Consider the following 22,653-nt stretch of genomic DNA (forward strand, 5'->3'; position numbering starts at 1 on the left):
CTGGGCAACAAAGCAAGACCCCATTTCTACAAATAATTTTTAAAAATTAGCCGGGCATGGCGGCGTGCACCTGTAGTCCCAGCTACTCCAGACGCTGATGCTGGAGGATCTCTTGAGACCAGGAGATGGAGGCTGCAGTGAGCTACGGTTGTGCCACTGCACTCCAGCCTGGGAGACGAGCTAGACCCTGTCTCAAAACATAAAGACTTAAAATACACAGAGAATCTCAAGGTGGTGTGGACAGTTGTGAGTGTTGGGGAGAGAACAAAAGAAGGAAAGTGCATTTTGGGTGGCAGAAGGCCTCTCCCAGCACCGTGGGCCCCTGCTTTGAAGCAACCCTCACAGAAACTGAGCATGAGTTATGTTGGGCCCGTGACACTGGCTCCCTGGGTGGGTGCAGCCTGAGCCCAGCCCGCCCTGTCTGGAGCTCTCACCACCTGCCTGGCCCATGCTCTTGGGCTCACGATGGCCTCAGCTAGAGCTCGTGTCAGCTCCAGCACGGCCTCCCCAGAGGCCTCATTTGCACTTGGATGCCCTCACCTGTTCTCCTTCTGTGGCTTCAGGAACCCCGGGTCATTACAGAGCTCGCTAAATTCATCCCTGGATGTGAGACCTGTGTCCTAGGCAGCCAGGACTGTCCCAAGATGGGAGAGGCATCCAGTCATGTTAATTGAAGTGAAGGCTTCTATTTACTTCCAGATACACATTCTTAACCTTCCTAAGGCCCCATTTTGACCTTTCTTCCACAAAGCATTTTACCTGCCCCAGTGCAGACCCCAAAGTTCCCCTGTAGGATTCATTTCCTGTGATTTGAGCCCAGCCTGAGGCAGAGCTTTCTGCTGGGTTGATCCTCACGCGGACTCAAACTGCAGAGGGCCAGAAGGAGCCCTGCTTTTTGCAATCAATACCACCTGGGGTAGGACCCAAACGTGACATCCTTTGTGTGTGGATCTGGCCTTGGCCTCCGCACCGTGTGTTCAGCAGGTCCCTCCTTTGCCTGCCAAAGCTGAGGTCCTGTACTTTGCAAAGGTCCAGGCCGTTTGGTGCAGCTACAATCAGGGTGCGTGGTTTTCTCTATGAAAGCAAACAGCAGTCTCGTGGGGAAGGCCCTGGCAGAAAGTGCATCATGCAGGACACGGTGCAGGCATTCCAAAGACGCCTCCTGCTCACTTCTGGCCTCCACCCCATGCCCTGCAGGATGACAGGTGGCTGTGCCTATACATAAAACACCAGATGTGACCAATAACTATCTTATAATAAATATACTTGAACTTCTCAACTAGAACACAGAAATGCTTTCGGGAAGTACAACGCGTACCACCACGTGTGGTCCTGTGCACAGCGGCGGGAGCCTCTGCCCCGTGAGCCAGCGTGGTGGGGGGGAGAGACCCTGAGTCTCCAGAACCCAACGGAATGTGGGTCTGCAGTGATGACGCAAAAACCGAAGACGAGCAATAAAATAATAATCCGAAGAGGAAAGAGACAATGTGAAGAAAGCTGCCTTTGTTCTAGGAAAAGTCTTTTTTTCCTTTTCACAGTATAGTGACTCATTTATAAAGAGGAAGTGAGTTCGGTTGAAAAATACTTGAAATATTCTTTTAGGGGGAGAAAGCAGTTCTTCACCAGCTTGGTGGGCCACTTGGCCGCGAGCTTCGATCTCTGCTTGTTCTGAGTCAGCAGGGACAATTCTTCTTCCGAAACCAGAGCCCACTGCCTGCTGCTGAGAGGAGGGAGGGAAGGCTGTGAGCAAGTGCAGTGCCCACCAGGCAGGCCTGGAGATGGGGCTGGGAAGGAATCGCTTCGAGGGGGTGAGAGGAACAGCCTGCCTCTCAGTTGTCCCAGGCGCCTAAGACACCCTGGAACCCCCACCCGATTCTGGGAGTTTTTCTCACGGAGGTGTACTGAGCAGCAGGAGACAACTCCCCTGCCTCCGGCCTCCCCCCGGCAGGGGGCTGGTCCCCTGGGAAGCAGGCTGGGGGTGACTCCGTGTGAACAGCGAGCTCCAGGGCCATCACTAGAGGATGTCACCATCCTGGGCAGCACCCCCGCAGAGGAAAGGACAGGACTCCAGGCAGAAGTTAGCCAAACCCTTGCAGAGTCAGCAACCATTCCCAGGGAATTGTATCACAAAGGCTGTCCCCTGGGTTCCTGGGGCTGCCTGTGCCAGAAGCCTGAGCCCTGAGCGCAGGTGGGGAGAGGAAAAGGTCCTGCCAGCCTGCGGTGTGAGGAGCCCTTGGGGAAGATGGGCTTTGCAGACTTGGCACCAACACCCCCTCTCGTGCTCCCAGCCACCCCACTGGAGGCCAGGAACATTTCTCAGTTTCTTTCGGGGTGAAGGCTGCGAGTGAAGTGCCAGATACAGTGTCCCCCTCCTCCTCGGGCACCCTCCCTATGGCAGTGGGGACTGTCCTTAACCATCCTGGGGGTGACGGTGGCCACCTCTGCAAAATGATTTCTCTTTCAGTGAGTGGGTGTCTCACGTCACTGTTGAGACACGCGGGAGCCTCGGAGGGAAACCCGTGGGAAGGAGCTGCCGGCCTCCTTCTGGGAACCAGGTGACCCCAGGATCACGGCTCAGGTGCATCCAGCCCTGGAAGCCCTGTGAGGAGCTCTGGGGCCTCGCTCAGAAAGGGGGCCTGGGAAGAAGCAGCTCCAGCCCATGGCCCAAGCCTGCAGGGGCCACAGGTGTGGCCACTGGAGTGGAGGGAGGTGCCTTTGGTGGAGGAGCCTTGCAATCCTGGGTCTGGCTACACCTGCCACATAAGAACCCTGCTGGCGTGCTGTTCTTTCGCTGCTGCGTGGACGCATGGAGCCTCTGGGGGCCAAGGAGCCTCCGGGAACAGGCAGCAGGTGAGGCATGGCCTGTAATGCACACAGGTGTTGCTGGGTCTGCCCCCACCTTCAGCCCCGCTCACCCAGCCTCACAGAGCCTGGTATGGCCTCCAAGGAAGTGACATGGGGGGAGCAGGCTTAGGGTGAGGGGGAAGTTGTGGGAAGTCCGGCATGCAAGTGAGAAGGCTTCTGAAGAGAAAGCATCTGGCAAAGTGCTTCAGCTCAGCCCCTCCCAAACTCAAATCCAGGGGAGGCCAGGCCAGCAGGACCTGCGGGTGCCACGCCTTGGCAGGTGCCAGGCAACAGGATCGTGCCATGGTGGTGACATGGGAGAATGTGGGAACCTGAGAGGTGAGAGGGAATAAGTTTCCAGAACTCTCTCTCAGGCAGGAGGAGACATGACTCAGCTGAGCCAGAAAGTGCTCATTCCACACGAATGCACGTATGAGCGAGGCACGCCAGGTAAGTGTGGGAGTGAGGGGATGGACGGGCGGTTGGCTGGAGGGTGTGAGGTCTGGGCCGCCTGGAAGGCTGTCGAGGGGTGGGGGCAGCTGGGAGAGGCCGTGGGGGCAGCAGGAGGGGGTGCTCAGCCGCAGAGGGCATGTGGGGCAGGGCCGTGTGTTCAAGGCCCCAAAAGGTGGAGAGGGCAGCCCAGGAGTGCACCATGGGGGGGGGGGTGTGCAAGCATGTGGGTGGGTGTGAGACTGATGCGTGTGTGCCTGTGTGATTGTGAGTACATGTGACATGCACGTGCTAGTTGTGTGTGTGCTTGTGTGAGCATGTGACTGACGGTGCATGTGGGCATGTGGATGAACATGACCTTGGGAATGACTATGTGTGTGCACATGAGTACACAGGCGTGTGGATGAGTGTGACCGTGGGAATGACTGTGTTTGCACATGAGTACACAGGCGTGTGGATGAGTGTGACCGTGGGAATGACTGTGTTTGCACATGAGTACACAGGCGTGTGGATGAGTGTGACCGTGGGAATGACTGTGTTTGCACATGAGTACACAGGCGTGTGGATGAGCGTGGCCGTGGGAATGACTCTGTGTGTGTGCACGAGTACACAGGTGTGTGGATGAGTGTGACCATGGGAATGACTGCGTGTGTGCACACAGGTGTGTGGATGAGCGTGCAAGTGAGTTGTGTGAGTGTGGCTGAGTGTGAGCACACATGAGCTTATGGGTGTGCAAGGGAGGTGGAGAGACCACACGGAGTGAAAGCCTGGAGGCTGTAGCCAGTCCAGGGCCAGGGCGCCGTGGCGCATATGGGTGTCCAGGGCCTGGACCCCGAGAAGCTGAGAGCCAGTGCTGGAGAAGGTCCCCAAGGGGAAAGGGGCGTCCTTGGGCTTCAGTGCCTTCAGGGTCTCAGAGTGGCCCTGGAGGCCGACCGCAGTCCCACTGGGGCACAGAGGCTGCTCTGGGTTTGGCTCTGCTAGGCAGACCCCATTTCCTCGGTGAACTCCGCTCTGGGTCCACGTCCTCCTTGACCCTGAACGCTTTTGGCTGCCCGGGAAATACCTCCTTATGGCCGGAATGTTGCTCCACACGCGGACAGCATTCTGTAGGGATCCGCCGCGGACATCTGGGATGGTGGTGGGCTCCATCTGGGGGTGGGAGGGTCGGCCGTGGGTCAAGGGTAAGCACCCCCCATGGGCCCCCTGGCCTCAGCCGCCAATGGCCCTGAATGATCAACGGACTTTCTAGCCCGACTGTTCCCTGTGTCCCTTTTTCTTATAAATCACCTTTGGAGAAAAAGCTGACGAATTATTTTAAACCGACAGAACAGACTCTGTGGCAATAAGATATCAAATTACAAACAGGCCCTCAGGCCACAGTAGGCAAGAGTCGAGCCACGTACCCTACACTGAGAGAACGGATTCTGCCCTCACGCCACAGCTGCTTTTTCTCCAGCAGCTAAACACACACTGGCCCGGCAACGAGCAAGATTCAAATGACTGCAGCTCATCCACCCACAGACGCCAACTGACCACATTCCACAGACTTGACCACAGCTCTGACTGGGCAGAAGCCTGACTTCAGGAACCTCCTCCTGATAAGGGACCCCCTACCATGGACCGGCTTTGGCCGATTTACAGAGGCTCCGCCTTGAGTGCCTTTGTGTTCCGAGAAGACCTCTGAGGTTTAGGGCCTCATTGCGACACACTGACATGTTAAGACTCTACCCCAGAGTGAACACAGGTGGTATGTTACATGCATGTTTGTTCAGTATGCGTGCAGCAGGACCCCCTTCATGAATAACTTGCTGCACAGGTTTAGCCAACCCGGTCAGCACGAAGCTCCTGCCCCAGCCACCCCTCCCCTTCGAAGTGCCTCCTCCTGGCTCCTCTGGTCTTGGCAGAGGCCGTGCTTCCCAGCCTGGGGGACAGGGCCTTGCAGGCTGTGTCCCTTTACAGAAACAAAGTCTCCTGTTCTAAAAGCACAGATCTTGTGATTTTCAGTTCATGGCATTTGCTCCCCTTCCCAATGGCTGGGTTTGCATTCCAGCCACTCCATGAGATTCCAGCACCAAGGGAACCTCGACCCCGCCTGGACCCCCAGCAAAGGCTCCAGCCCACAGGTGCTGCCCACTCGGTGGGTGGGGCCCCCGCTGGCTGTGGCCCCTCCATGGAACCTGAGAGCATGAGGAACTTCCCCCTCCCGAACCTCTCCCGCCTGTCTCCTGTGGCTGAGGTGTGGCCGTCCCTCCCCCACCCTGACCCGGCCCGTCAGACCCAGAGGGGACCCGTCAACTGAGCCCAAAAGTGGCTGCTCTGACAATCAGGATTCAGACGTGTGAAGAGAAGGCTGTGTGTACGTGTGTGTGGTGAGTGTCCGTGCATGTAGCGTGCCTGCGTGTGGTAAGTGTGTCCCTGTGTGTGGCACATGTGTACGGTGACTGTGTGCACATGTGCACTGTGGTGTGTGTTTCACCTGTGAGTGTGTGTGATGTGGACGTGTGTGTGTGTGGAGACTGAGGGGGCGGCGGCAGGAGGTGAGCCCCCAAGGCCGTGTTCTGTGAGCACAGGAGTAGTGTGAGGTGGGACTGCCCTCCAAGGCTGTCCTCAAAGGGGCTTCATGTCCCAGGCACCACGGGCCCTGCCTGGACTGCACAGCAGCTCTCCTGGGCCCGGTGCACACCTGGAAACCAGGGACCGCAGGGTTCCAGGCCTGGAGCCTGGGGTGTAGACTGAGCGCCACCCGAAGAGCCCCTCCCTCACGTGGGCAGGGGTAGAGGGAGGCCCACACGGCCCCGCACACACCTCCAGGAAGCGAGACGCGACGTCCTGGTCTTCTTTGTTCAGTACCAGATTGTCCACGAACATCCAGAAGAAGGGTCTGGGGCTGCCTGGTCCGGGCCGCGCGTACTGCAGGAGCCGGTGGAACTGGAACAGGTACCAGCCTGGAGGGGGTGAGGGGGCAGGGCTGGTAGTGGCGGGATGCTGTTCAGGTGCATCTGGGCAGGGGCCCAAGGAAACTGTGGCATGAGAGCAGCACCGAGGGGGTTTATGGGATGCACCGGCTTGGGTCTCAGGGGTCCCCTGACCCTGTTCCTCCAGCAGCAATGGACCCCTGCCCAGTGCCAGGGCCACAGAGGTGCGAGGACCCCTCCTCCCCCAGGCAGGCCCAGAGTTGGGAAGAGACAGACAGGCAACCCCGAGGGAGGCGCGGACGCAGAGCGTGTGCCGTGGCACAAATACCGCCTTTTAGAGGAAGCTCCAGAGGATACGTGAGCTGCAGTGACGTGGGCACGCTAGGGACTGCACGGGGTCAGCAGGAGGCTTGGGGGGCACAGGGAAGCCTAAGTGACGGGGACACTTACTCTGTTGCTCATGATGAGGGGTGCATGGGTGTGGAGCTAGCTCAGTGCCTCCTCCTTTATCGAGGCGCCACTGACACACAGTAAGTTGCACACATTCAGTTGGACACACTGTGTGTCAGTGGTGCCTCAATAAAGCTGCTTTTGAAAAATGCTGACAATTTGCAGTTTCTGCCCTGGCGTGGAGGGGTGGGGAGAGAGGAGAGGAGACAGGGGTGGTGGGGACAGGGTGTCAGGACGGAAGCGTCACTCACTGGGAGGATGGTCGCAGGTGTGGCCCAGGGGAGGTGTGGCGCCGTACAGGAGATCGAAGGGCCCCCACTCCTCCACCTGCAGGACAGACGGGCGTGGGCACCGAGAGGCAGCAGCAGTGGGCAAGGTCGCGTACGGTAGCACGAGATGTCCCCAGGGCTGACCCTGCTCAGCTCGCAGGGCCCACAGGCCAGGGCAAGCCGAGATGTGGAGCCCACTAGGGCAGAGCCATCCCCAGCCACCACCAGCCTCAGGGGCTGCCTGCCTGGAGCCCAGAGGAGAACGCTCCGAATCTGAGGTGAAGACTCTGTGCCACGCGTTTGGGGACTGAACTCTGCCTTTATCTTTTCTTGCTCAAATTCCTTTCTAAGGAGCGTGGGGGAATCACGGCTTACAAACCACAAAAGCTTGTGGAATGGGTGTTTTTGAGCCGGTATATTATGGCTCTGCCATGGCGTCACACGACAGACAGCAGACCTTATTTTAACTCAAGCATTCCTTTCTACTGAGTCCGAGTTTTCAGGCAAAGCTTAACTCTTTCATCCAACTGCCAACTAAAGAATCCCTAATGTAAGCTTCAAGATATCCCACCTTTTGGGGCTGAACCAATGCACACCTATGTATTGATTGATTGATTGACTGAATTTTTTGAGATGGGGTCTCATTCTGTCACCCAGGCTGGAGTGCAATGGTGAGATCTCGGCTCACTGCAACCTCCACCTCCTGGGCTCAAGCAATCCTCCAGCCTCAGCCCCCCGAGTAGCTGGGACCACAGGTGGTCTTGAACTCCTGAGCTCAAAGTGCTGGGATTACAGGAGTGGGCCACCGTGCCTGGCCCATGTACTGATTTCTGATTCTACCTGCAGTTCCCATCTCCCTGAAATGTATAAAACCAAAACTGTTACTGACCGCCTTGGGTGCACCTCCTCAGGACCTCTTAAGACTGTGTTTCCCAGGCCATGGTCACTCTTACTGGCTCAGAATAAACCTATGTAAATACTTTGGCAGAATTTGGTTTTTCTGTCTGTCATCCCATTGCCCTTGGAGAACCAGTCCCGGGAGGCCCCACCCAATGCACAGACTGTCATCCGTGAACACGGCAGGTGCCATCCGCAGCCCTCCAGGAACTAACAGCAAGGGCAGAGCCTTCCCTGCTGAACAGAAACAGCCCCCACAGAGCACCAGTGACCAGGCTGCTCCATGGCCAAGCTGGAAGAAGACAAAACACAGCCACCCAACAATCTTGCCTGAACACAGACATGACAAGGGTGCCCTTTAGTCCCAAAAAGTGACCAAGGGGAGGCTGTGAGCAACGCTGACTTCATTAACAGTGATGGCCCTCACTCTGTCATTCTTCTTAAATAAAAATTAATGGCCGGGCACGGTGGCTAATGCCTATAATCCCAGCACTTTAGGAGGCCAAGGCGGATGGATCATCTGAGGTCAGGAGTTCAAGACCAGCCTGACCAATATGGTGAAACCCCGTCTCTACTAAAAAATACAAAAAATTAGCTGGGCGTGGTGGCAGGTGCCTGTAAGCCCAGCCGAGAGGCCCCCGTGTGTTTGGGACTCCTCCCAGCCCCTGCCGCCGCCTCCTTGCCCACCTCATCCTTGACATTTCCTCTGAGGAAGCTCGCACCCCTGCTCCCAGTGCAGCGTCCGAGAGTGCGCGGCGGTACTCACATCCTTCCTCACTGTGTCTGTGACATCGTCCAGATGCTTCAGCTGTCCCGGCTCAGAACCGCTTTCCAAAAAGCCCAAACTCGTCAGCTCTGGATGGGGAGAGACCAGAAGGGCCCAGAGGGTGAGCGTGGATTGTGCCCCTGCAGGGACTTGAAAAGGCTGACGACTGATCAGAGGACCCAAGGCTGATGGCTGATCGAAGGACCCTCCTACCATTAAGGAGCCAACTTTATATTTTTGTTGTTGTTTTTGAGGTGGAGTCTTGTTCTGTCGCCCAGGCTGGAATGCAATGGTGCAATCTTGGCTCACTGCAACCTCCGCCTCCCAGGTTCAAGCGATTCCCCTGCCTCAGCCTCCCGAGTAGCTGGGACTACAGGCGCCGCCACCACGCCCAGCTAATTTTTTTGTATTTTTAGTAGAGATGGGTTTTCACCATTTTGGCCAGGCTTGTCTCCAACTCCTGACCTGAAATGATCCACCCACCTCAGCCTCCCAAAGTGTTGGGATTACAGGCGTGAGCCACTGCACCCCACCCAACTTTATCTTTTTAATGACGTGGCAGGAGGATTAAGGATGGAGGTTTTTGTCTTGTAACAAGCTGTTTAAACAAGCAAACATCGCCACGTATTGATTTAAGAACGTCAAGCGCGGCCAGGCACAGAGGCTCAAGCCTGTAATTCCAGCATTTTGGGATTCCAAGGCGGATGGATTAGCTGAGGTCAAGAGTTCTAGACCAGCGTGGCCAACATAGTGAAACCCCATCTCTACTAAAAATACAAAAATTAGCTGGGGGTGGTGGCAGGCACCTGTCATCCCAGCTACTCGGGAGGCTGAGGCAGGAGAATCGCTTGAACCCGAGGGGTAGAGGCTGCAGTGAGCAGATCGTGCCATTGCACTCCAGCCTGAGCAACAGAGTGAGACTTCATCTCAAACAAAACAAAACCAAAAAGGATGTCAAAGCACTGTGTTACAGCACCAGGCATTTCTGGGATGTGACATCACCTAGCCAGAGGTGTGAGCTGCAGAGCCCTGGAACGGCCTTGGAGGAGGCCCCGGCTCCCTCAGCCCCACCTGGGCAGCAAGGCCTTGGGCAGGCTGTGTGGGCGCTGTGAGATCAGGCTGCTGGTCAGCTGCCTGGGGCAGATAGGTGCTCCCGCACGAGGCCGCTCTGAGACACTGTGGGCATTAGTGGGTGTCCCGGGGGGACCCATCCCTTACGGACGCAGCCAGAGGAGAGAGAGTGTCTTCATGGATTCTGCTGTGCCTGCGAGGCCCAGAAGACAGTGGGATTTCCAGAGGCCCCAGTGCGGGGTCAGCATGGGCCCAGCGTGGGGAGGGGTGCAGGACACCAGCAGCTGGCCGGCCTGGGGGAGGGTGTGGGGAGCCCAGGGGGGGTGGCCTGAGGGGCAGTCCGGTGTGTGGAGGCATCCTTCCATGTGTGTCTTTGGGACATCACTGACTTACCCTTCTTTATGTCTTCAAAAAGAGACAGCACCCGGACCGGCTCTCTCCTCCACACAGGCACGGTTTCAAACATCTCAAGGGGACTCTCCTATTTATCAGAAAACCAAAACAGGGCATTGTGCCAGCTACTTGGTTACAGAGCCCTTGAGATGCAATGAAAATTATTCCCTGGATGAACACTCAAGGTGAGACTCACCGGAGACACACCTAAGATGCACCTGCCAAGGCCTGACTGGGCCTGTCCTGACCAGCACTGCCCCCGAGGAAGGCCAACTCCACCCCCTGCCCCAGCCTTGGTCTCCCGCTCTGACCTCCAGCTGTCTCCAGCCAACAGACAGTAGGTGTGGAGGGGTTTGCTGATTTATTTTTATTTTTATTTTTATTTTTGAGATGGAGTCTTGCTCTGTCACCCAGGCTGGAGTAAGGTAGTGCAATCTCAGCTCACTGCAACCTCCACCTCCCAGGTTCAAGCGATTCCCCTGCCTCAGCCTCCTGAGTAGCTGGGATTACAGGCACACGCCACCACGCCCGATTAATTTTTGTATTTTTAGTAGAGATGGGATTTCACCATGTTGGCCGGGCTGGTCTTGCTCACCCAGGCAGCTTCCAGAACGTCAGAGAAGAGAGCCCCAAGGCCAGAGATACCGGGGAGAGGTGAGCCTCGGGGACAGGTGAGGCCCTGTGGGTTGCCCTGCCCTTGCCAACCTGATGGACCAGGCGGGCAGCCAACTCTGGCTCACCTGCTCCCTGTTAAAGGGCCAGCCCCCCAGGGCCCAAAACTCAGGGACCTCAGCTTTCAGAGCGCTAGGCTCTGTTCCTACAAAACACCATCCCATCTGACCCTTTCCTTCGAATCGGAGCAGGCTGAAGCTTGCTAGGCAGGGAGAGATGACTTGGTTCAACCTTAACAAATGTGAGCTGGAGGCCAGTGCGGTTTCATGCTCAGCTCAGGGGTCCCTTGCTCCCCGCTGGCTGCCTCACCGGGGGCCACACCCCTTCTGTAGGAGCTTCCCATGGCTGGCCTGCAAATTAAAACAGAATGGAGGGGCTGGGCACAGTGGCTCATGCCTGTCATCCCAGCACTTTGGGAGGCCGAGGCAGGTGGATCACTTGAGGTCAGGAGTTGGAGACCAGCCTAGCCAACATGGTGAAACCCCATCTCTACTAAAAGTACAGAATTAGCCGGGTATGGTGGCGGGTGCCTGTAATCCCAGGTACTCGGGAAGCAGGAAGGAGAATTGCTTGAACCCGGGAGGCTGAGGTTGCAGTGAGCTAAGATGGTGCTACTGCACTCTGGGCTGGGTAACAAGAGCGAAACACTATCTCAAAAATAAAAAAACAAAAAACAGACCAGGGGACTTAGCACAGCAGAAATTATTCTCTCACAGCTCAGGAGGCCAGAGGTTTTGAAGTGAAGGTGTGCCGGCAGGCATGCCTCCCTCAGAAGGTGCCAGGCGAGGACATGCCAGGCCTTTCCCTCAGCTCCTGGGGTTGCTGGCACCCGTGGCTGGTGGATGCCTCACTCCAGTCTCTGCTTCCATCATCACGTGGCTGTCTTCCCCGTCTCCATTTCCTAAACCTCTTACAGTGACACTAGCCACTGCACTGAGGGCCCACCCTAGATCTGGAATCATCTCATCTCGCAACTCTTAACATCTGCAAAACGCTCTTTCCCAGTAAGATCACATTGACAGGTACGGGGCTGGGGACTTCGGTGTACCTCTCAGAGGGACACAATTCCATCTTCTCCGCCTTTGTCTGCGGTTCCTGCCAGGCCCCCCCCGGCTTCTCAGCTGGACTCCCAAAAGGGCCCACCCCTGGCCAGCATAGGCCCAGGCGTTTGCTCCTGAGAACTGGACTTTGAGACGTGCTGAGGACTTGCCAGCCACCCTCTCCTGGCCCCTCTCCTACTGCGACCAGGGCCTCGTTCCTAGGCTTAGAAGCAACAAAACTGCCATGCCAGTTTACCCAAAGCCACCATCGAGTGGAAGCCGCTATCGGAGAGGAAGCCAGCAAAGAGTGTTCGCTCCCAAGCCTGCAGCTGTGGTGCCCGTCGGCGCGCCTGCGTTCTGCAGCAGGAACCGAAGGAAGGCCGTAAGCCAGGGCCTGCTGCCGCCGGGTCCTGCCCCTCCGCGGGCTCCTTACCGACTCTCGGTCGTAGAAGGCCTTGAGCTGACCGCGCCACTTCCTCCGGCGTTGCAGCAGCCCGCTTCGGGAGAAGGGTAGGCACAGGAAGCACACCCAGTTGCTCATGGCATGCACCTTCCCCGAGGTCCCGGGGCCGACCAGGCTATCCACACACTCGAAGCAGTAGCACCTAGGGTCGAACAGAAAACCACAGCAGCAGACATGACAGCCTGCCTATGCCGAGGATGGCGGAGGTGGGGCTGAGCCCTGTTTTGGAGGGAAAAGTCACACTGGAGCTCCCTTTGGGAAGACCAGGTGGCGGACTGGGAAGGGGGACACGGTCCTTCCTAGGGACACAGAGTGACAGGAGCCGAGCCAGGTACAGAAGACAGGGAGATGGATTCGCAGGCAATGACAGATCCAAGGAAGCCCCTAAGGCACCTGTCTGCCCCCAAACTCGAGCCTGCAGAAACAGGGTGGGACTCCCAACAAAACCAAATGTAGTAACACCAGCTGGAGGAGAGAACTTGAGGCGGGGGGAGCCGTAAATACGAGGATGGCCCAGAAGGACCGAGGGGAGGAGCCCACGGAGGGAGTCGAGGCAGGGGAGTAACAAATGAGGGGTGAACATGCCCCTTGTCACCCCGGTCATGACTGGCAGCCTGGGCTGCGGGGTTTCCATCGCTCCCCTGCACAGTGATGTGGCAATACCAATACTGAAAACAAAAATCACAATTGCCAACCACAGACACCCGCCTCCCATCGCTGAGGGCTCTATGCCAAATGACACATTTGAGACAGAAATCAGAAGCTCTCAGGGAAATCATCCATTTGGGAGGAAAATCCACCCACGCTCCAGAATGAGTAGTTGAAAGGATGGGTGTGTCCTCAGCCCCTTCACCACCCTGGGCAGGCCCCTCGCCTCACCGGGTGCAGTCGGGGTTTCCGCAGATGAGCAGCGTCTCTCCGGAGCAGCAGATGGAGCAGTACGATTGGTACCCGTCATCGTCGTACAGGAAGAGGGCATCCAGGAACTTGTCCTTGGAAGGAGCAAAGCAAGGCTGGCTTGTGTCACCCCTGCTCTGAGGCCATGAGGGAGTCACACCCAGTCCCCTTGCCTACCTTACACGGGGCGCACATCCCTCCCTCAAACAGAGGGTGCTGCGTGTGAACCTGGAGACTTCCGCAGCAGAGACAGATGTCTAAAGGAAACATTCAAAACACAACGTGTTAGGCCGGGCGCGGTGGCTCAAGCCTGTAATCCCAGCACTTTGGGAGGCCGAGACGGGCGGATCACGAGGTCAAGAGATCGAGACCATCCTGGCTAACACAGTGAAACCCCGTCTCTACTAAAAACACAAAAAACTAGCCGGGCGAGGTGGCGGGCGCCTGTAGTCCCCGCTACTCGGGAGGCTGAGGCAGGAGAATGGCGTAAACCCGGGAGGCGGAGCTTGCAGTGAGCTGAGATCCGGCCACTGCACTCCAGCCCGGGTGACAGAGCAAGACTCCGTCTCAAAAAAAAAAAAAAAAAACAACACAACGTGTTTTCCCAGTGCCGTCAAATGCAGCGGATGACTTAGGAATAAATTCAGCCAAACAAGTATGAGGCTTACACACTGAAAACTGCAAAGCATTGTTGAAAGATGTTAAGGAAGATGGAACAAAATGGAAAGATATCCCATGTTCACGGATCAGAAGACTTAATATTGGCTGGGTATGGTGGCTCATGCTTGTAATCCCAGCACTTTGGGAGGCTGAGGTGGGCAGATCACCTGAGGTCAGGAGTTCAAGACCAGCCTGGCCAACATGGTGAAACCCTGTCTCTACTGAAAACACAAAAGTTAGTCCGGCATGGTGATGGGTGCCTGTATTCCCAGCTACTTGGGAGGCTGAGGCAGGAGAATTGCTTGAACCTGGTAGATAGAGGTTGCTATGAGCCAAGATCATGCCTCTGCACTCCAGCCTGGGGGACAGAGTGAGACTCTGTCTCAAAAAAAAGAAAACCACTAATATTGCTAACATAGCATGAGTCCCCAAATGGATCTGCAGACTCTTCTCAAAATCCCAGCTGGCTTTTTGGCAGGAGTTGACCCGCTGATCCTAATTCATATGGAAATGCAAGGGATCCAGAAAAGGTAAACCCATGTTGAAAGAAAGTCGAGGAGTGGTTGCCTAGAGTTAAAAGAAGGGAAGCAAGAAGGGGGAATTCAGAGTGACTGTTACTAGATATGGGTTTTCTTTTGGGGGTGATGAAAATCTTCTAAAATTAGATGGTGATGATGGTTGCTGACTCTGTAAATAAACTAAAATACTTTGAACTGTATGCTTTAAACAAAGCTACAGGGGCCTTGGGACGGGGAGAAGGGATACACGTGGCACAGTGGCGTCCACTGCCTTCTTCCAGGATCTCACTGTCACCCAGGCTGGAGTGCGTGGTATTATCATAGCTCATTGCAGCCTCGACCTCCCCAGCTCAAGCAATCCTCCCACCTCAGCCTCCTGAGTAGCTGGGACTACAGGTGCGCGCCACCATGCCTGGTTAATTTTTAATTTTTTTGTAGAGACAGAGTCTCACTATGCTGCCTAGGCTGGTCTCAAACTCCTGGGCTCAAATGCTCCTCCCACCTTGTTCTCCCAAAGTGCTGGGATTATAGGTGTGAGCCACTGTGCCCCACCTCTTTTGCCTGGTGGGGGCAAGCATGCAAATACTCACCTTCTATATTTCGATGGTTAACCTTGACTTCATATGCAATCAGATCTGGAAAAGAAGATAAGAAGTAGCCCCTTTCTTCTTCCTCTGATCTCTTCATTTAAAATCGGCCCAGAGGTGAGCATCACACATTCATTTTCCAAAGTCACAGGAGCCTGAGGTCCCCTGCCATCCCGCCCTCCCACCTTATCTTGGTGTGTTTAAATGACTATGCCTGGGGGAAGGCTGTGGGTGGGGAATCTCCTGCCCCAGTCTTGGTGTCTGAATAATGCATGAATACTACAGAAGCCTGGAACTCCAGACCCTGTCCAGGCCTGGGGTCATCATCCTAAGTGACTGGTCCAATAAGCAGATATGCCCTCACCTCTGCCTTCCCTGGGCGAAACGGGGCTTGAGAGCTCACTGGATCCCACCAAGATCACATCCATGCTGGGCTCGGCCTCTGGGTCCAAGGCTGGGATGGCCGCCATGGGGATGCCGCGTCAGGACACAGGACACGCGAACACAGGTGTGAGAAACCCATCAGCCCCTGCTCAGATCCCCGACGCACCCCAGCACGGGAAGCAGCTTGCTGAGCAGACCCTGCCTAGCTCAGGCCACCTGCACCTCCACAGTGACACCCACCTGCCCAACCCAGGGATGAGGGGCAGGACAGCCAAAGCCAGTGCCAGCCCTGAGAGGGGCTCCAGGGTCCCCTGAGGCGTGCCCCCAACCTGCCTGGCCCTGCTACAACATGGAAGACGGGTGGTTCAATTCACCCCAGAAAGGGGAGGGCAGGGGCCTCATGAGGACGGAGGGCCAATGGCCGCTGCAGCCCCTGCTTGCCTCTGGGGCCAGCCTTCGACCCCTCAGAGACCCCCATGCTCCAGCCACCCACAGTGTCCCCCAGGCTCAGCAGGGACCCCTGGGGATGGTCTTGGCCAGCCGCACCCTTGAAGGCAGGACAGTCAGGCAGTGGAAGAGAGACTCACAGGTTTCACAGGGCTGCTGCCACGGCTCCGGGTACAGCCAGCTGGTGGGCTCGAGGTTCCAGCGGTCCAGGGCCTCCAGGCTCAGGGTCCCCGGGGAGGACTGAGCCATGGAACAAGGGACGGCGCAGGCAAAGAATGAGCTGGAAGGATCCAGGCCCACCTGGGACAGCGGGAGGCCAGAGGGCACCAGGCTGTGGGGGCGAAGAATCTGGGCGTGTCCCGCGGGGGCGGGAGGGGCGCGGGGCGGGGCAGCCCTTCAGTGCCGGTGTGCAGTGGGAGGGGCGAGGAGCTGCTGGGGGTCACTTGGGGTGGGGAGCTAGGAAGCTGGGGGAGGGGCAGGGAAAGGGAATCCTCAGGTGGGGTGGGTTAAGAGCTCAGTGGGGCTGGGGGATTGGGGTGCAGAGGATGGGGCCCTCAGGGTGGAGTGAGGGGTGGGGTTTAGGGACCTCAGTGGGGACGGGGTTCAGGGGAGGGGTGGAGATGGGAGGACTGGGGATGGAGCAGATGAGGGGGGTTTCAGTAGAAGGGGGCCCTTGGGGTGGGGTGGAGGATGGGGTGGCTGTGGGGTTGGGGCAGGGTGCTCAGAGGTGGGGCTTAGGAAGGTCATGGGGTGGGCTTCGGGGCGGGGGTGGGGAAAGGGATGAGGGTGGAGGGGTGGAGGGGTGGAGTAGGGCAGGGCTGGGGGTTGGGTGGAGTTCGCCCCCTGGGGGGAGGTGGATGAGGATCAAGTGGAGGTGGCCCTCAGGGCAGGGTGGGTGGGTGGAGGGCAGGGCTTAGGGAGATCGGTTGGGGGATTAGGAAGGGAGTGGGGGTGGGGGTGGATGGTGAGTTGGAGATGGGGGCATTCAGGGGAAGTGGTCCTCTGGCGGGATGGGGGTGATGATAGGTTGGGGGTGGGCACTCAGGGGCAGGGGTTGGGGCGGGGTTCAGGGCTAGGGTAGGGACTGGGTGAAAGTAGGAATGGGGATGTGAGGCCGAGGATGGGGATTTCAGTGGAAGTGGCCTTTAGGGCAGGATAGGGGTGGAGAATGGGGTGGGGATGGGCCTTAGGGAGCTCAGGGTGGGGCGGGGATGTGAGTGGGGGTGGAGGTAGATGGTGAGGAGATGGGGGTGTTCAGGGGAGGTGGCCCTCTTGGCGGGATAGAGGGAGGGACGTTCAGGAGACGGGCTTGGGAGCTCAGTCTGGAGCCCCAGGTTTGGGGGGCAGCTGTGGGGGAGAGAAGGAAACCTGAGGGGTGGGGTAAGGGGTGTTGGGTGGGGAATGTCAGGGCAGGTCGGGGGTTGGGGATCTGGGTAGGGGTGGAAGGTGGAAGCAGGGAAGGGAGCAGGAAGATGGGGAGGGCAGAGGGGCACTGTTGGAGGTGCGGGGTGGGTTGGGAAGGGGGACTTTGCCGGGGGGAGGCTGGGGGCTTCAGAGCAGGGGACGGAGGGCCGCTGGGCAGGGCCAGAGCCACAGGACAATTATGGTGGTGCTGGAAAGTGGGAGAAGACCCTTGTGGGAGGTAACCCCCCTGAAGTGTGGGCTGGGCCTGGTGACTTCCTCTTGCAGGTACCACATGAGGGGTCACCACACAGGGGCAGCCTGATGGCCCCTTGGCCCCTGGCCCAGGCCGGCGCCTCAGGGAGGATTTGCCTGGGTGGGTGCCCCACACCGGGGCTTTCTCCCCCCACCCACAGCCCAGCCTCTCCAGGAGTGAACTGCTGGGTCCCAGCGGAGGCTGCCCAGTGCCTGAGCCCTCCTCCCGGGAGCTGTCAGGCCGCCCTACAGGGGGGTCTGAGAAACTCGCAGCCAGGAGGACCCTGAGGCACTTCGACCATGAAGTGTCACGTGGGACCCCGGTGGATCCCGGGACAGAGAGGGGCGGTAGCGAAAGGAAAATCTGAATAAAATCTGGCTGGTTGGCTGAAACTCTGCGTGTCTGCAGGTTTGTTGGCATAACCACGGTGTCCATGGCGGCCTGAGGGCTGGGTGGGGTTGCGGCAGTTCTGGACTAGCGCCTCAAGGTTTGTGTAACTTTAAAGCTGTTCCAACATAGTTTCTTTTTTTAATGAAAAAAAGTGAAGGGAGAGAATATTGATGATGACAATGAGATCACTTCCCTGTGTTTGAGTAAAATGATCTTGATTGTTTCCTCCTCCTTTTATTCCAAAGAGCTTTGATTTTTAAGGAGCTCACTGGATTGAAAGTGATTAGAAGGAGCCAGCGGGTACAGGCCCATCCGTCCCCTTACCCCAGCCCCACACCCAGCCTCTGCTGCCCTGTAGTGCTGTTTCCACCAGCACACGTGCAAAGGCGGGAATTCCTAGGGACTGGTTTTGTCTCCAAGGAAGGGCAGTTTTCTTTTTTCTTTTTTTTTTTTTTTGAGATGGAGTCTCACTGGTCACCCAGGCTGGAGTGCAGTGGCGTGATCTCAGCTCACTGCAAGCTCCGCCTCCCGGGTTCACGCCATTTTCCTCTCCAGCTGCTGGGACTACAGGCGCCCACCACCACGCCCGACTAATTTTTTGTAGTTTTCATGTTAGCCAGGATGGTCTCCATCTCCTCACCTCGTGATCCGCCTGCCTCGGCCTCCCAAAGTGCTGGAATTACAGGTGTGAGCCACCGTGCCTGGCCTCTTTTTTCTTTTTCTTTTCTTTTTTCTTTTTTCTTTTTGAGATGGAGTCTCGCTCTGTCGCACAGGCTGGAGTGCAGTGGCAAGATCTCGGCTCCCTGCAAGCTCCGCCTCCAGGGTTCACGCCATTCTGCCTCAATCTCCCGAGTAGCTGTGACTACAGGCGCCCGCTACCACGCCCAGCTTATTTTTTTTTTTTTAGTAGCGATGGGGTTTCACCGTGTTAGCCAGGATGGTCTTGATCTCCTGACCTCATGATTCACCTGCCTCAGCTTCCCAAAGTGCTGGGACTACAGGTGTGAGCCACTGTGCCCCGCTTCCAGAAGGGCAGTTTTCTAACTTCACACTCCAGAACCTCCTGCAGTAAAGGAAGGTTCTGTCCAGGGAGGGTGCTCTGGTGTAGGCCACAGGACAGGAAGCCCCTTGCGTCCATCAGAGCCCCCAGTCCCTGCGCACCCCACTGCAGCTCAGCAGAGACCAGAGCGGTCCCAGCAGGAGAGAGGCCCAGCAGGAGAGAGGCCGGGTGCTCTACAATGGGCCCCAGAAGAGCCGGCCTCTCATGGGAAGCTCTCTGGGAGCTCAGTCCCTGAGGCCCCCACTGGCACCAGCCCTGTGATATAGCCACCAGCACGCCGACCTCAGGTGCTGGGCACTGGGGGACCTCTGGCCTCACTCTCTGATGCCCCAGGAAGCCCCAAGGCCACAAACAGGGCAGGGTGCGTCTTAAAGCTCCCCAGGCAGGGCTACAGGGGCTGCTGGAACACAGTCCCCGCTGTGTGGCTGTCCTTCCCTGGCACTCATGGGTGCATCTGGCGCTTTCCTTCTGCATGAGCTCCCATGCCCTCACCCAGCCTGGAAGCCACCTGTGTGCTGGCTTGATGGGGTGACCCGCAGCTCACTACACATTGATTTCTGGTGCTGTTGACCCTAGGGCTCTGGAAAGGCCCTGTGACTCAACCTGGCCTTGGCCCGGGCCCAGCAGGACTCGCGGTGGCCACATACAGCCAGGGCCATGAGGGTCAGGAAGAAAGGACAGGACGGCAGCCTCCGTTGTGGAAGCCCCAGGGGCCTGGGGGCGGTCACTGAAGCCTCACCCAGACCTGCTGACTGATGCACTGACCCCAGCAGGAAGAGATTGCCTCACACAGCAGGAGCCAAAGCCCAGCATCTGGGGACACGCTCATGTCCTTGGGCCTCTGAGGGGCAGACTGAGGTGGTGATCACGGCAGGAGAAGGACGCGTGGTGACCCCTCCACATTCAGTGGCCACATCGAGTCACATGACCCACTCAGCTGTAATGGGGTGGGAGGTGGTGATGCTTCGTGTTTGTGGAGTGAATGAACGAATGAGCAAACATTCATTCTTCTCCTGAAGACGAACTGCCGAACTGCCGCTGGAGTTAGAGGTGACGTGAGCCCTTGTGTCCTTTGACCTAGAGAGAACTGCAAGAGCCCCAGGGCCCACGGGTCCCCAGACTGCTCTCCAGTGCCACACCCAGGCCTGCGGCTCTCTCAACGATAGACGAAGCTGATGCTTTGATATTGAGAAAGACAAGCCTGGGAGTGGACCCAGTACCCATAGCGAGGGCCTGGTTCTCTTTTGCAGATGTCAGCAGCCTCGCAGAGCAGACGTCAGACAAGGCTGTTCGAGACAAAAATAAGGCAAGTGAAAAAATAAGGCCACTTCCAAATCGTGGCTCCCACAAAAACAAGGTCCCGCGGCCACCTATAAAAATGACCAAGCATCCCCCTCTTCTGGCTGAAAGGGGTGCGTGCAGTCTCTTCCCGGACCCTAGTTGGGGTTCACCGAGGCTCCCCATTGAAGAACCGCAGCCCTCCTAGCGGAACCCGGTCCAGAGTTGCCACGGTGAGCACAGTCAGATCGTCAGGGACACGCTGCGGTCTGCAGTCACAGTTTGCATCTTTGTACTGGAGTCTCCGAGAATCCCGAAATACTACGTCTGCTTCATCCGTTAAATCACCCACCATTTCCCCCAAACGTACGAAGTAAAGGAAATTTCCCTTATGGTACCTTTGTAAAAGCTGTGTACGAAATTGTGTTCTGGAAAACACGAGTTTTATTATTTGTGCATGCGTCACATATTTTCGTAGCTCAATATTAAAAAGCCGCAAAGTGGAAACAGTGAAGAGGTGCCAGACTGTGCAGCCCTGATACTACTGAGCTGTGACATAAAATCTCTGGCAAAGCTTAAGTCTCTCTTCTCTGTCCCTTTCATTTTTTTTGTAATCTTTGGTTGTTTTTTCTTATTAATTTGAAAGCCTCTTTGTGTGTAAAAGATATCGACTCATATAATCCTTGATATATGTCACAAATATTTTCTTCATTTTGTTAACCTATTTTAATGTTTAATGGTATTATTCTGTGCAAGCATATTACATTATCATTTAGTCAGGTCTATGAGTCTTTTTTTTTTTTTTTTTTTTGAGGAGTCTCACTCTGTTGCCCAGGCTGGAGTACAATGGTGTGATCTTCACTCACGGCAACGTCCGCCTTCTAGGTTCAAGCAATTCTCTGCTCAGCCTCCCGAGTAGCTGGGATTACAGGTATGTACCACCACACCCAGCTATTTTTAGTGGAGATGGGGTTTCACCATGTTGGTCAGGCTGGTCTTGAACTCCTGACCTCGTGATCTGCCTGCCTCGGCCTCCCAAAGTGCTGGGATTACAGGCGTGAGCCACTGTGGCCTGCCCTGTCTATGAGTCTTGTTTTAGATGTCCATTCTTCCTAACACATTTAAAAAGTTCCTCTTCACCCCAAGATGGTAGAAGCATGCACCTTTATTTTCTTTGGGTATTTTATTTCATTTTTTCCATTTCATCTTTTCATGTCTTCATTTAAGTCATTTTATATATTAATTCTAATTGGAATAGTTTTAATGTTTGCCATGGCTTTTGCAAATTACTATCCAGTTCTGTCAAGACCACTTATTGAATACACCCTCCATTCTCTGATGCATTCAAAACCATGTGTCAGTCACCTGCGTCTCTGAACGCCTGGGTCTCAGGCTTTGCATTTCCCTCCAGGGGTGTGTCAGTGTCTGCCTCGGTACTCCTGCCGCACTGGCTGTAGCTTTACACATTTAAACACCCTGTGCCGTGTGACAGTCTTGGAAGTGTCTCGTCTCCTGTTCACTCACCTTCCAAAAGAACATTAAATCAAGTTATTTGAAAAATCCCGTTGGTAATTTGATTGGAATGGTATTAGATTTACACACTAATTAAGGAGTTAAATCCAGGCCGGGCACGGTGGCTCACGCATGTAATCTCAGCATTTTGGGAAGCCGAGGCAGATGGATCACCTAAGGTCAGGAGTTCAAGACCAGCCTGGCCAAAATGGTGAAACCCCATCTGTACTAAAAATACAAAAATTAGCCGGGCGTGGTTGTGGGCACCTGTCGTCGCAGTTACGTGGGAGGCTGAAGCAGAAGAATCATTTGAACCTGGGAGGCGGAGGTTGCAGTGAGCCAAGATTGTGCCATTGCACTACAGCCTGGGCAACAAGAGCAAAACTCTGTCCCAAAAAACAAACAAACAATAAACAAACAAAAAGTTAAATCCAGCCAGGTACAGGGGCTCACACCTGTAATCCCAGAACTTTAGGAGGCTGAGCTGGAAGGATTTCTTGAGGCCAAGAGTTGGAGACCAGCTTGGGCAACATAACGAGACCCCACCTCTGCCCAGAATGAGGCGGGAGGATCACTGAGCCCAGGAGTCACTGCTCCCAGCCCAGAATCCCAGCAAGATTTTTTTAATAGATAGAAACAAAATTATTCTAAACTTTGTATGAAAAAACCAAAGAAACTAGAATAGCTAAAACAATTCTGAAAGATAAGAATGGGCTGGGTATGGTGGTTCACGTTTGTAATCCCAGCACTCTGGGAGGCCCAGGCAGGCTGATCTCCTGAGGTCGGGAGTTCAAGACCAGCCTGACCAATATGGTGAAATCCCGTCTCTACTAAAAATACAAAAATTAGCCGGGTGTGGTGGTGTGCACCTGTAGTCCCAGCTACTTGGGAGGCCGAGACAGGAGAATAGCTTGAACCTGGGAGGCGGAGGTTGCAGTGAGCCGAGATTGCACCACTGCACGCCAGCCTGGGTGACAGAGAGAGACTCAAATAAAAAAAAAAAAAAGAAAAAGAAGAATGAAGTGAAGAATCA

At 56.0% G+C, this 22,653-nt stretch overlaps 1 protein-coding gene and 1 long non-coding RNA gene across 7 annotated transcripts; one reads left to right on the forward strand and one right to left on the reverse strand.

Annotated features, from left to right (window-relative positions):
* Positions 1-1,278: 1,278 nt before the first annotated feature.
* DNMT3L (DNA methyltransferase 3 like) lies at positions 1,279-15,362 on the reverse strand. 2 transcript variants are annotated; one of them, XM_073010999.1, is made up of 11 exons: positions 15,257-15,362; positions 14,896-14,940; positions 13,305-13,384; positions 13,110-13,222; positions 12,201-12,372; positions 10,056-10,143; positions 8,592-8,680; positions 6,911-6,986; positions 6,100-6,239; positions 4,358-4,443; positions 1,279-1,717 (listed from the first exon to the last, which is right to left on the reverse strand). In XM_073010999.1, the coding sequence occupies exons 1-11, from the start codon at positions 15,360-15,362 to the stop codon at positions 1,552-1,554; spliced, it is 1,161 nt and encodes a 386-aa protein (XP_072867100.1). In that variant the 3' UTR covers positions 1,279-1,551. The 2 variants fall into 2 exon arrangements, with proteins under 2 accessions (XP_072867100.1, XP_007967899.1); XM_007969708.3 differs by having other exon boundaries at positions 1,279-1,720.
* Positions 1,711-8,813, forward strand: LOC103219733 (uncharacterized). 5 transcript variants are annotated; one of them, XR_012090963.1, is made up of 4 exons: positions 1,711-3,294; positions 4,621-6,231; positions 6,993-7,206; positions 7,586-8,813. It is a non-coding gene; the product is annotated as an uncharacterized lncRNA (long non-coding RNA). The 5 variants fall into 5 exon arrangements; XR_012090965.1 differs by having other exon boundaries at positions 1,711-2,850; positions 3,081-3,294; positions 6,993-8,813; XR_005235719.2 differs by having other exon boundaries at positions 6,993-8,813.
* Positions 15,363-22,653: the final 7,291 nt, after the last annotated feature.

The sequence above is a fragment of the Chlorocebus sabaeus genome, chromosome 2 (genome assembly GCF_047675955.1).
Source record: "Chlorocebus sabaeus isolate Y175 chromosome 2, mChlSab1.0.hap1, whole genome shotgun sequence".
In the NCBI taxonomy this organism is placed as follows: domain Eukaryota; kingdom Metazoa; phylum Chordata; class Mammalia; order Primates; family Cercopithecidae; genus Chlorocebus; species Chlorocebus sabaeus.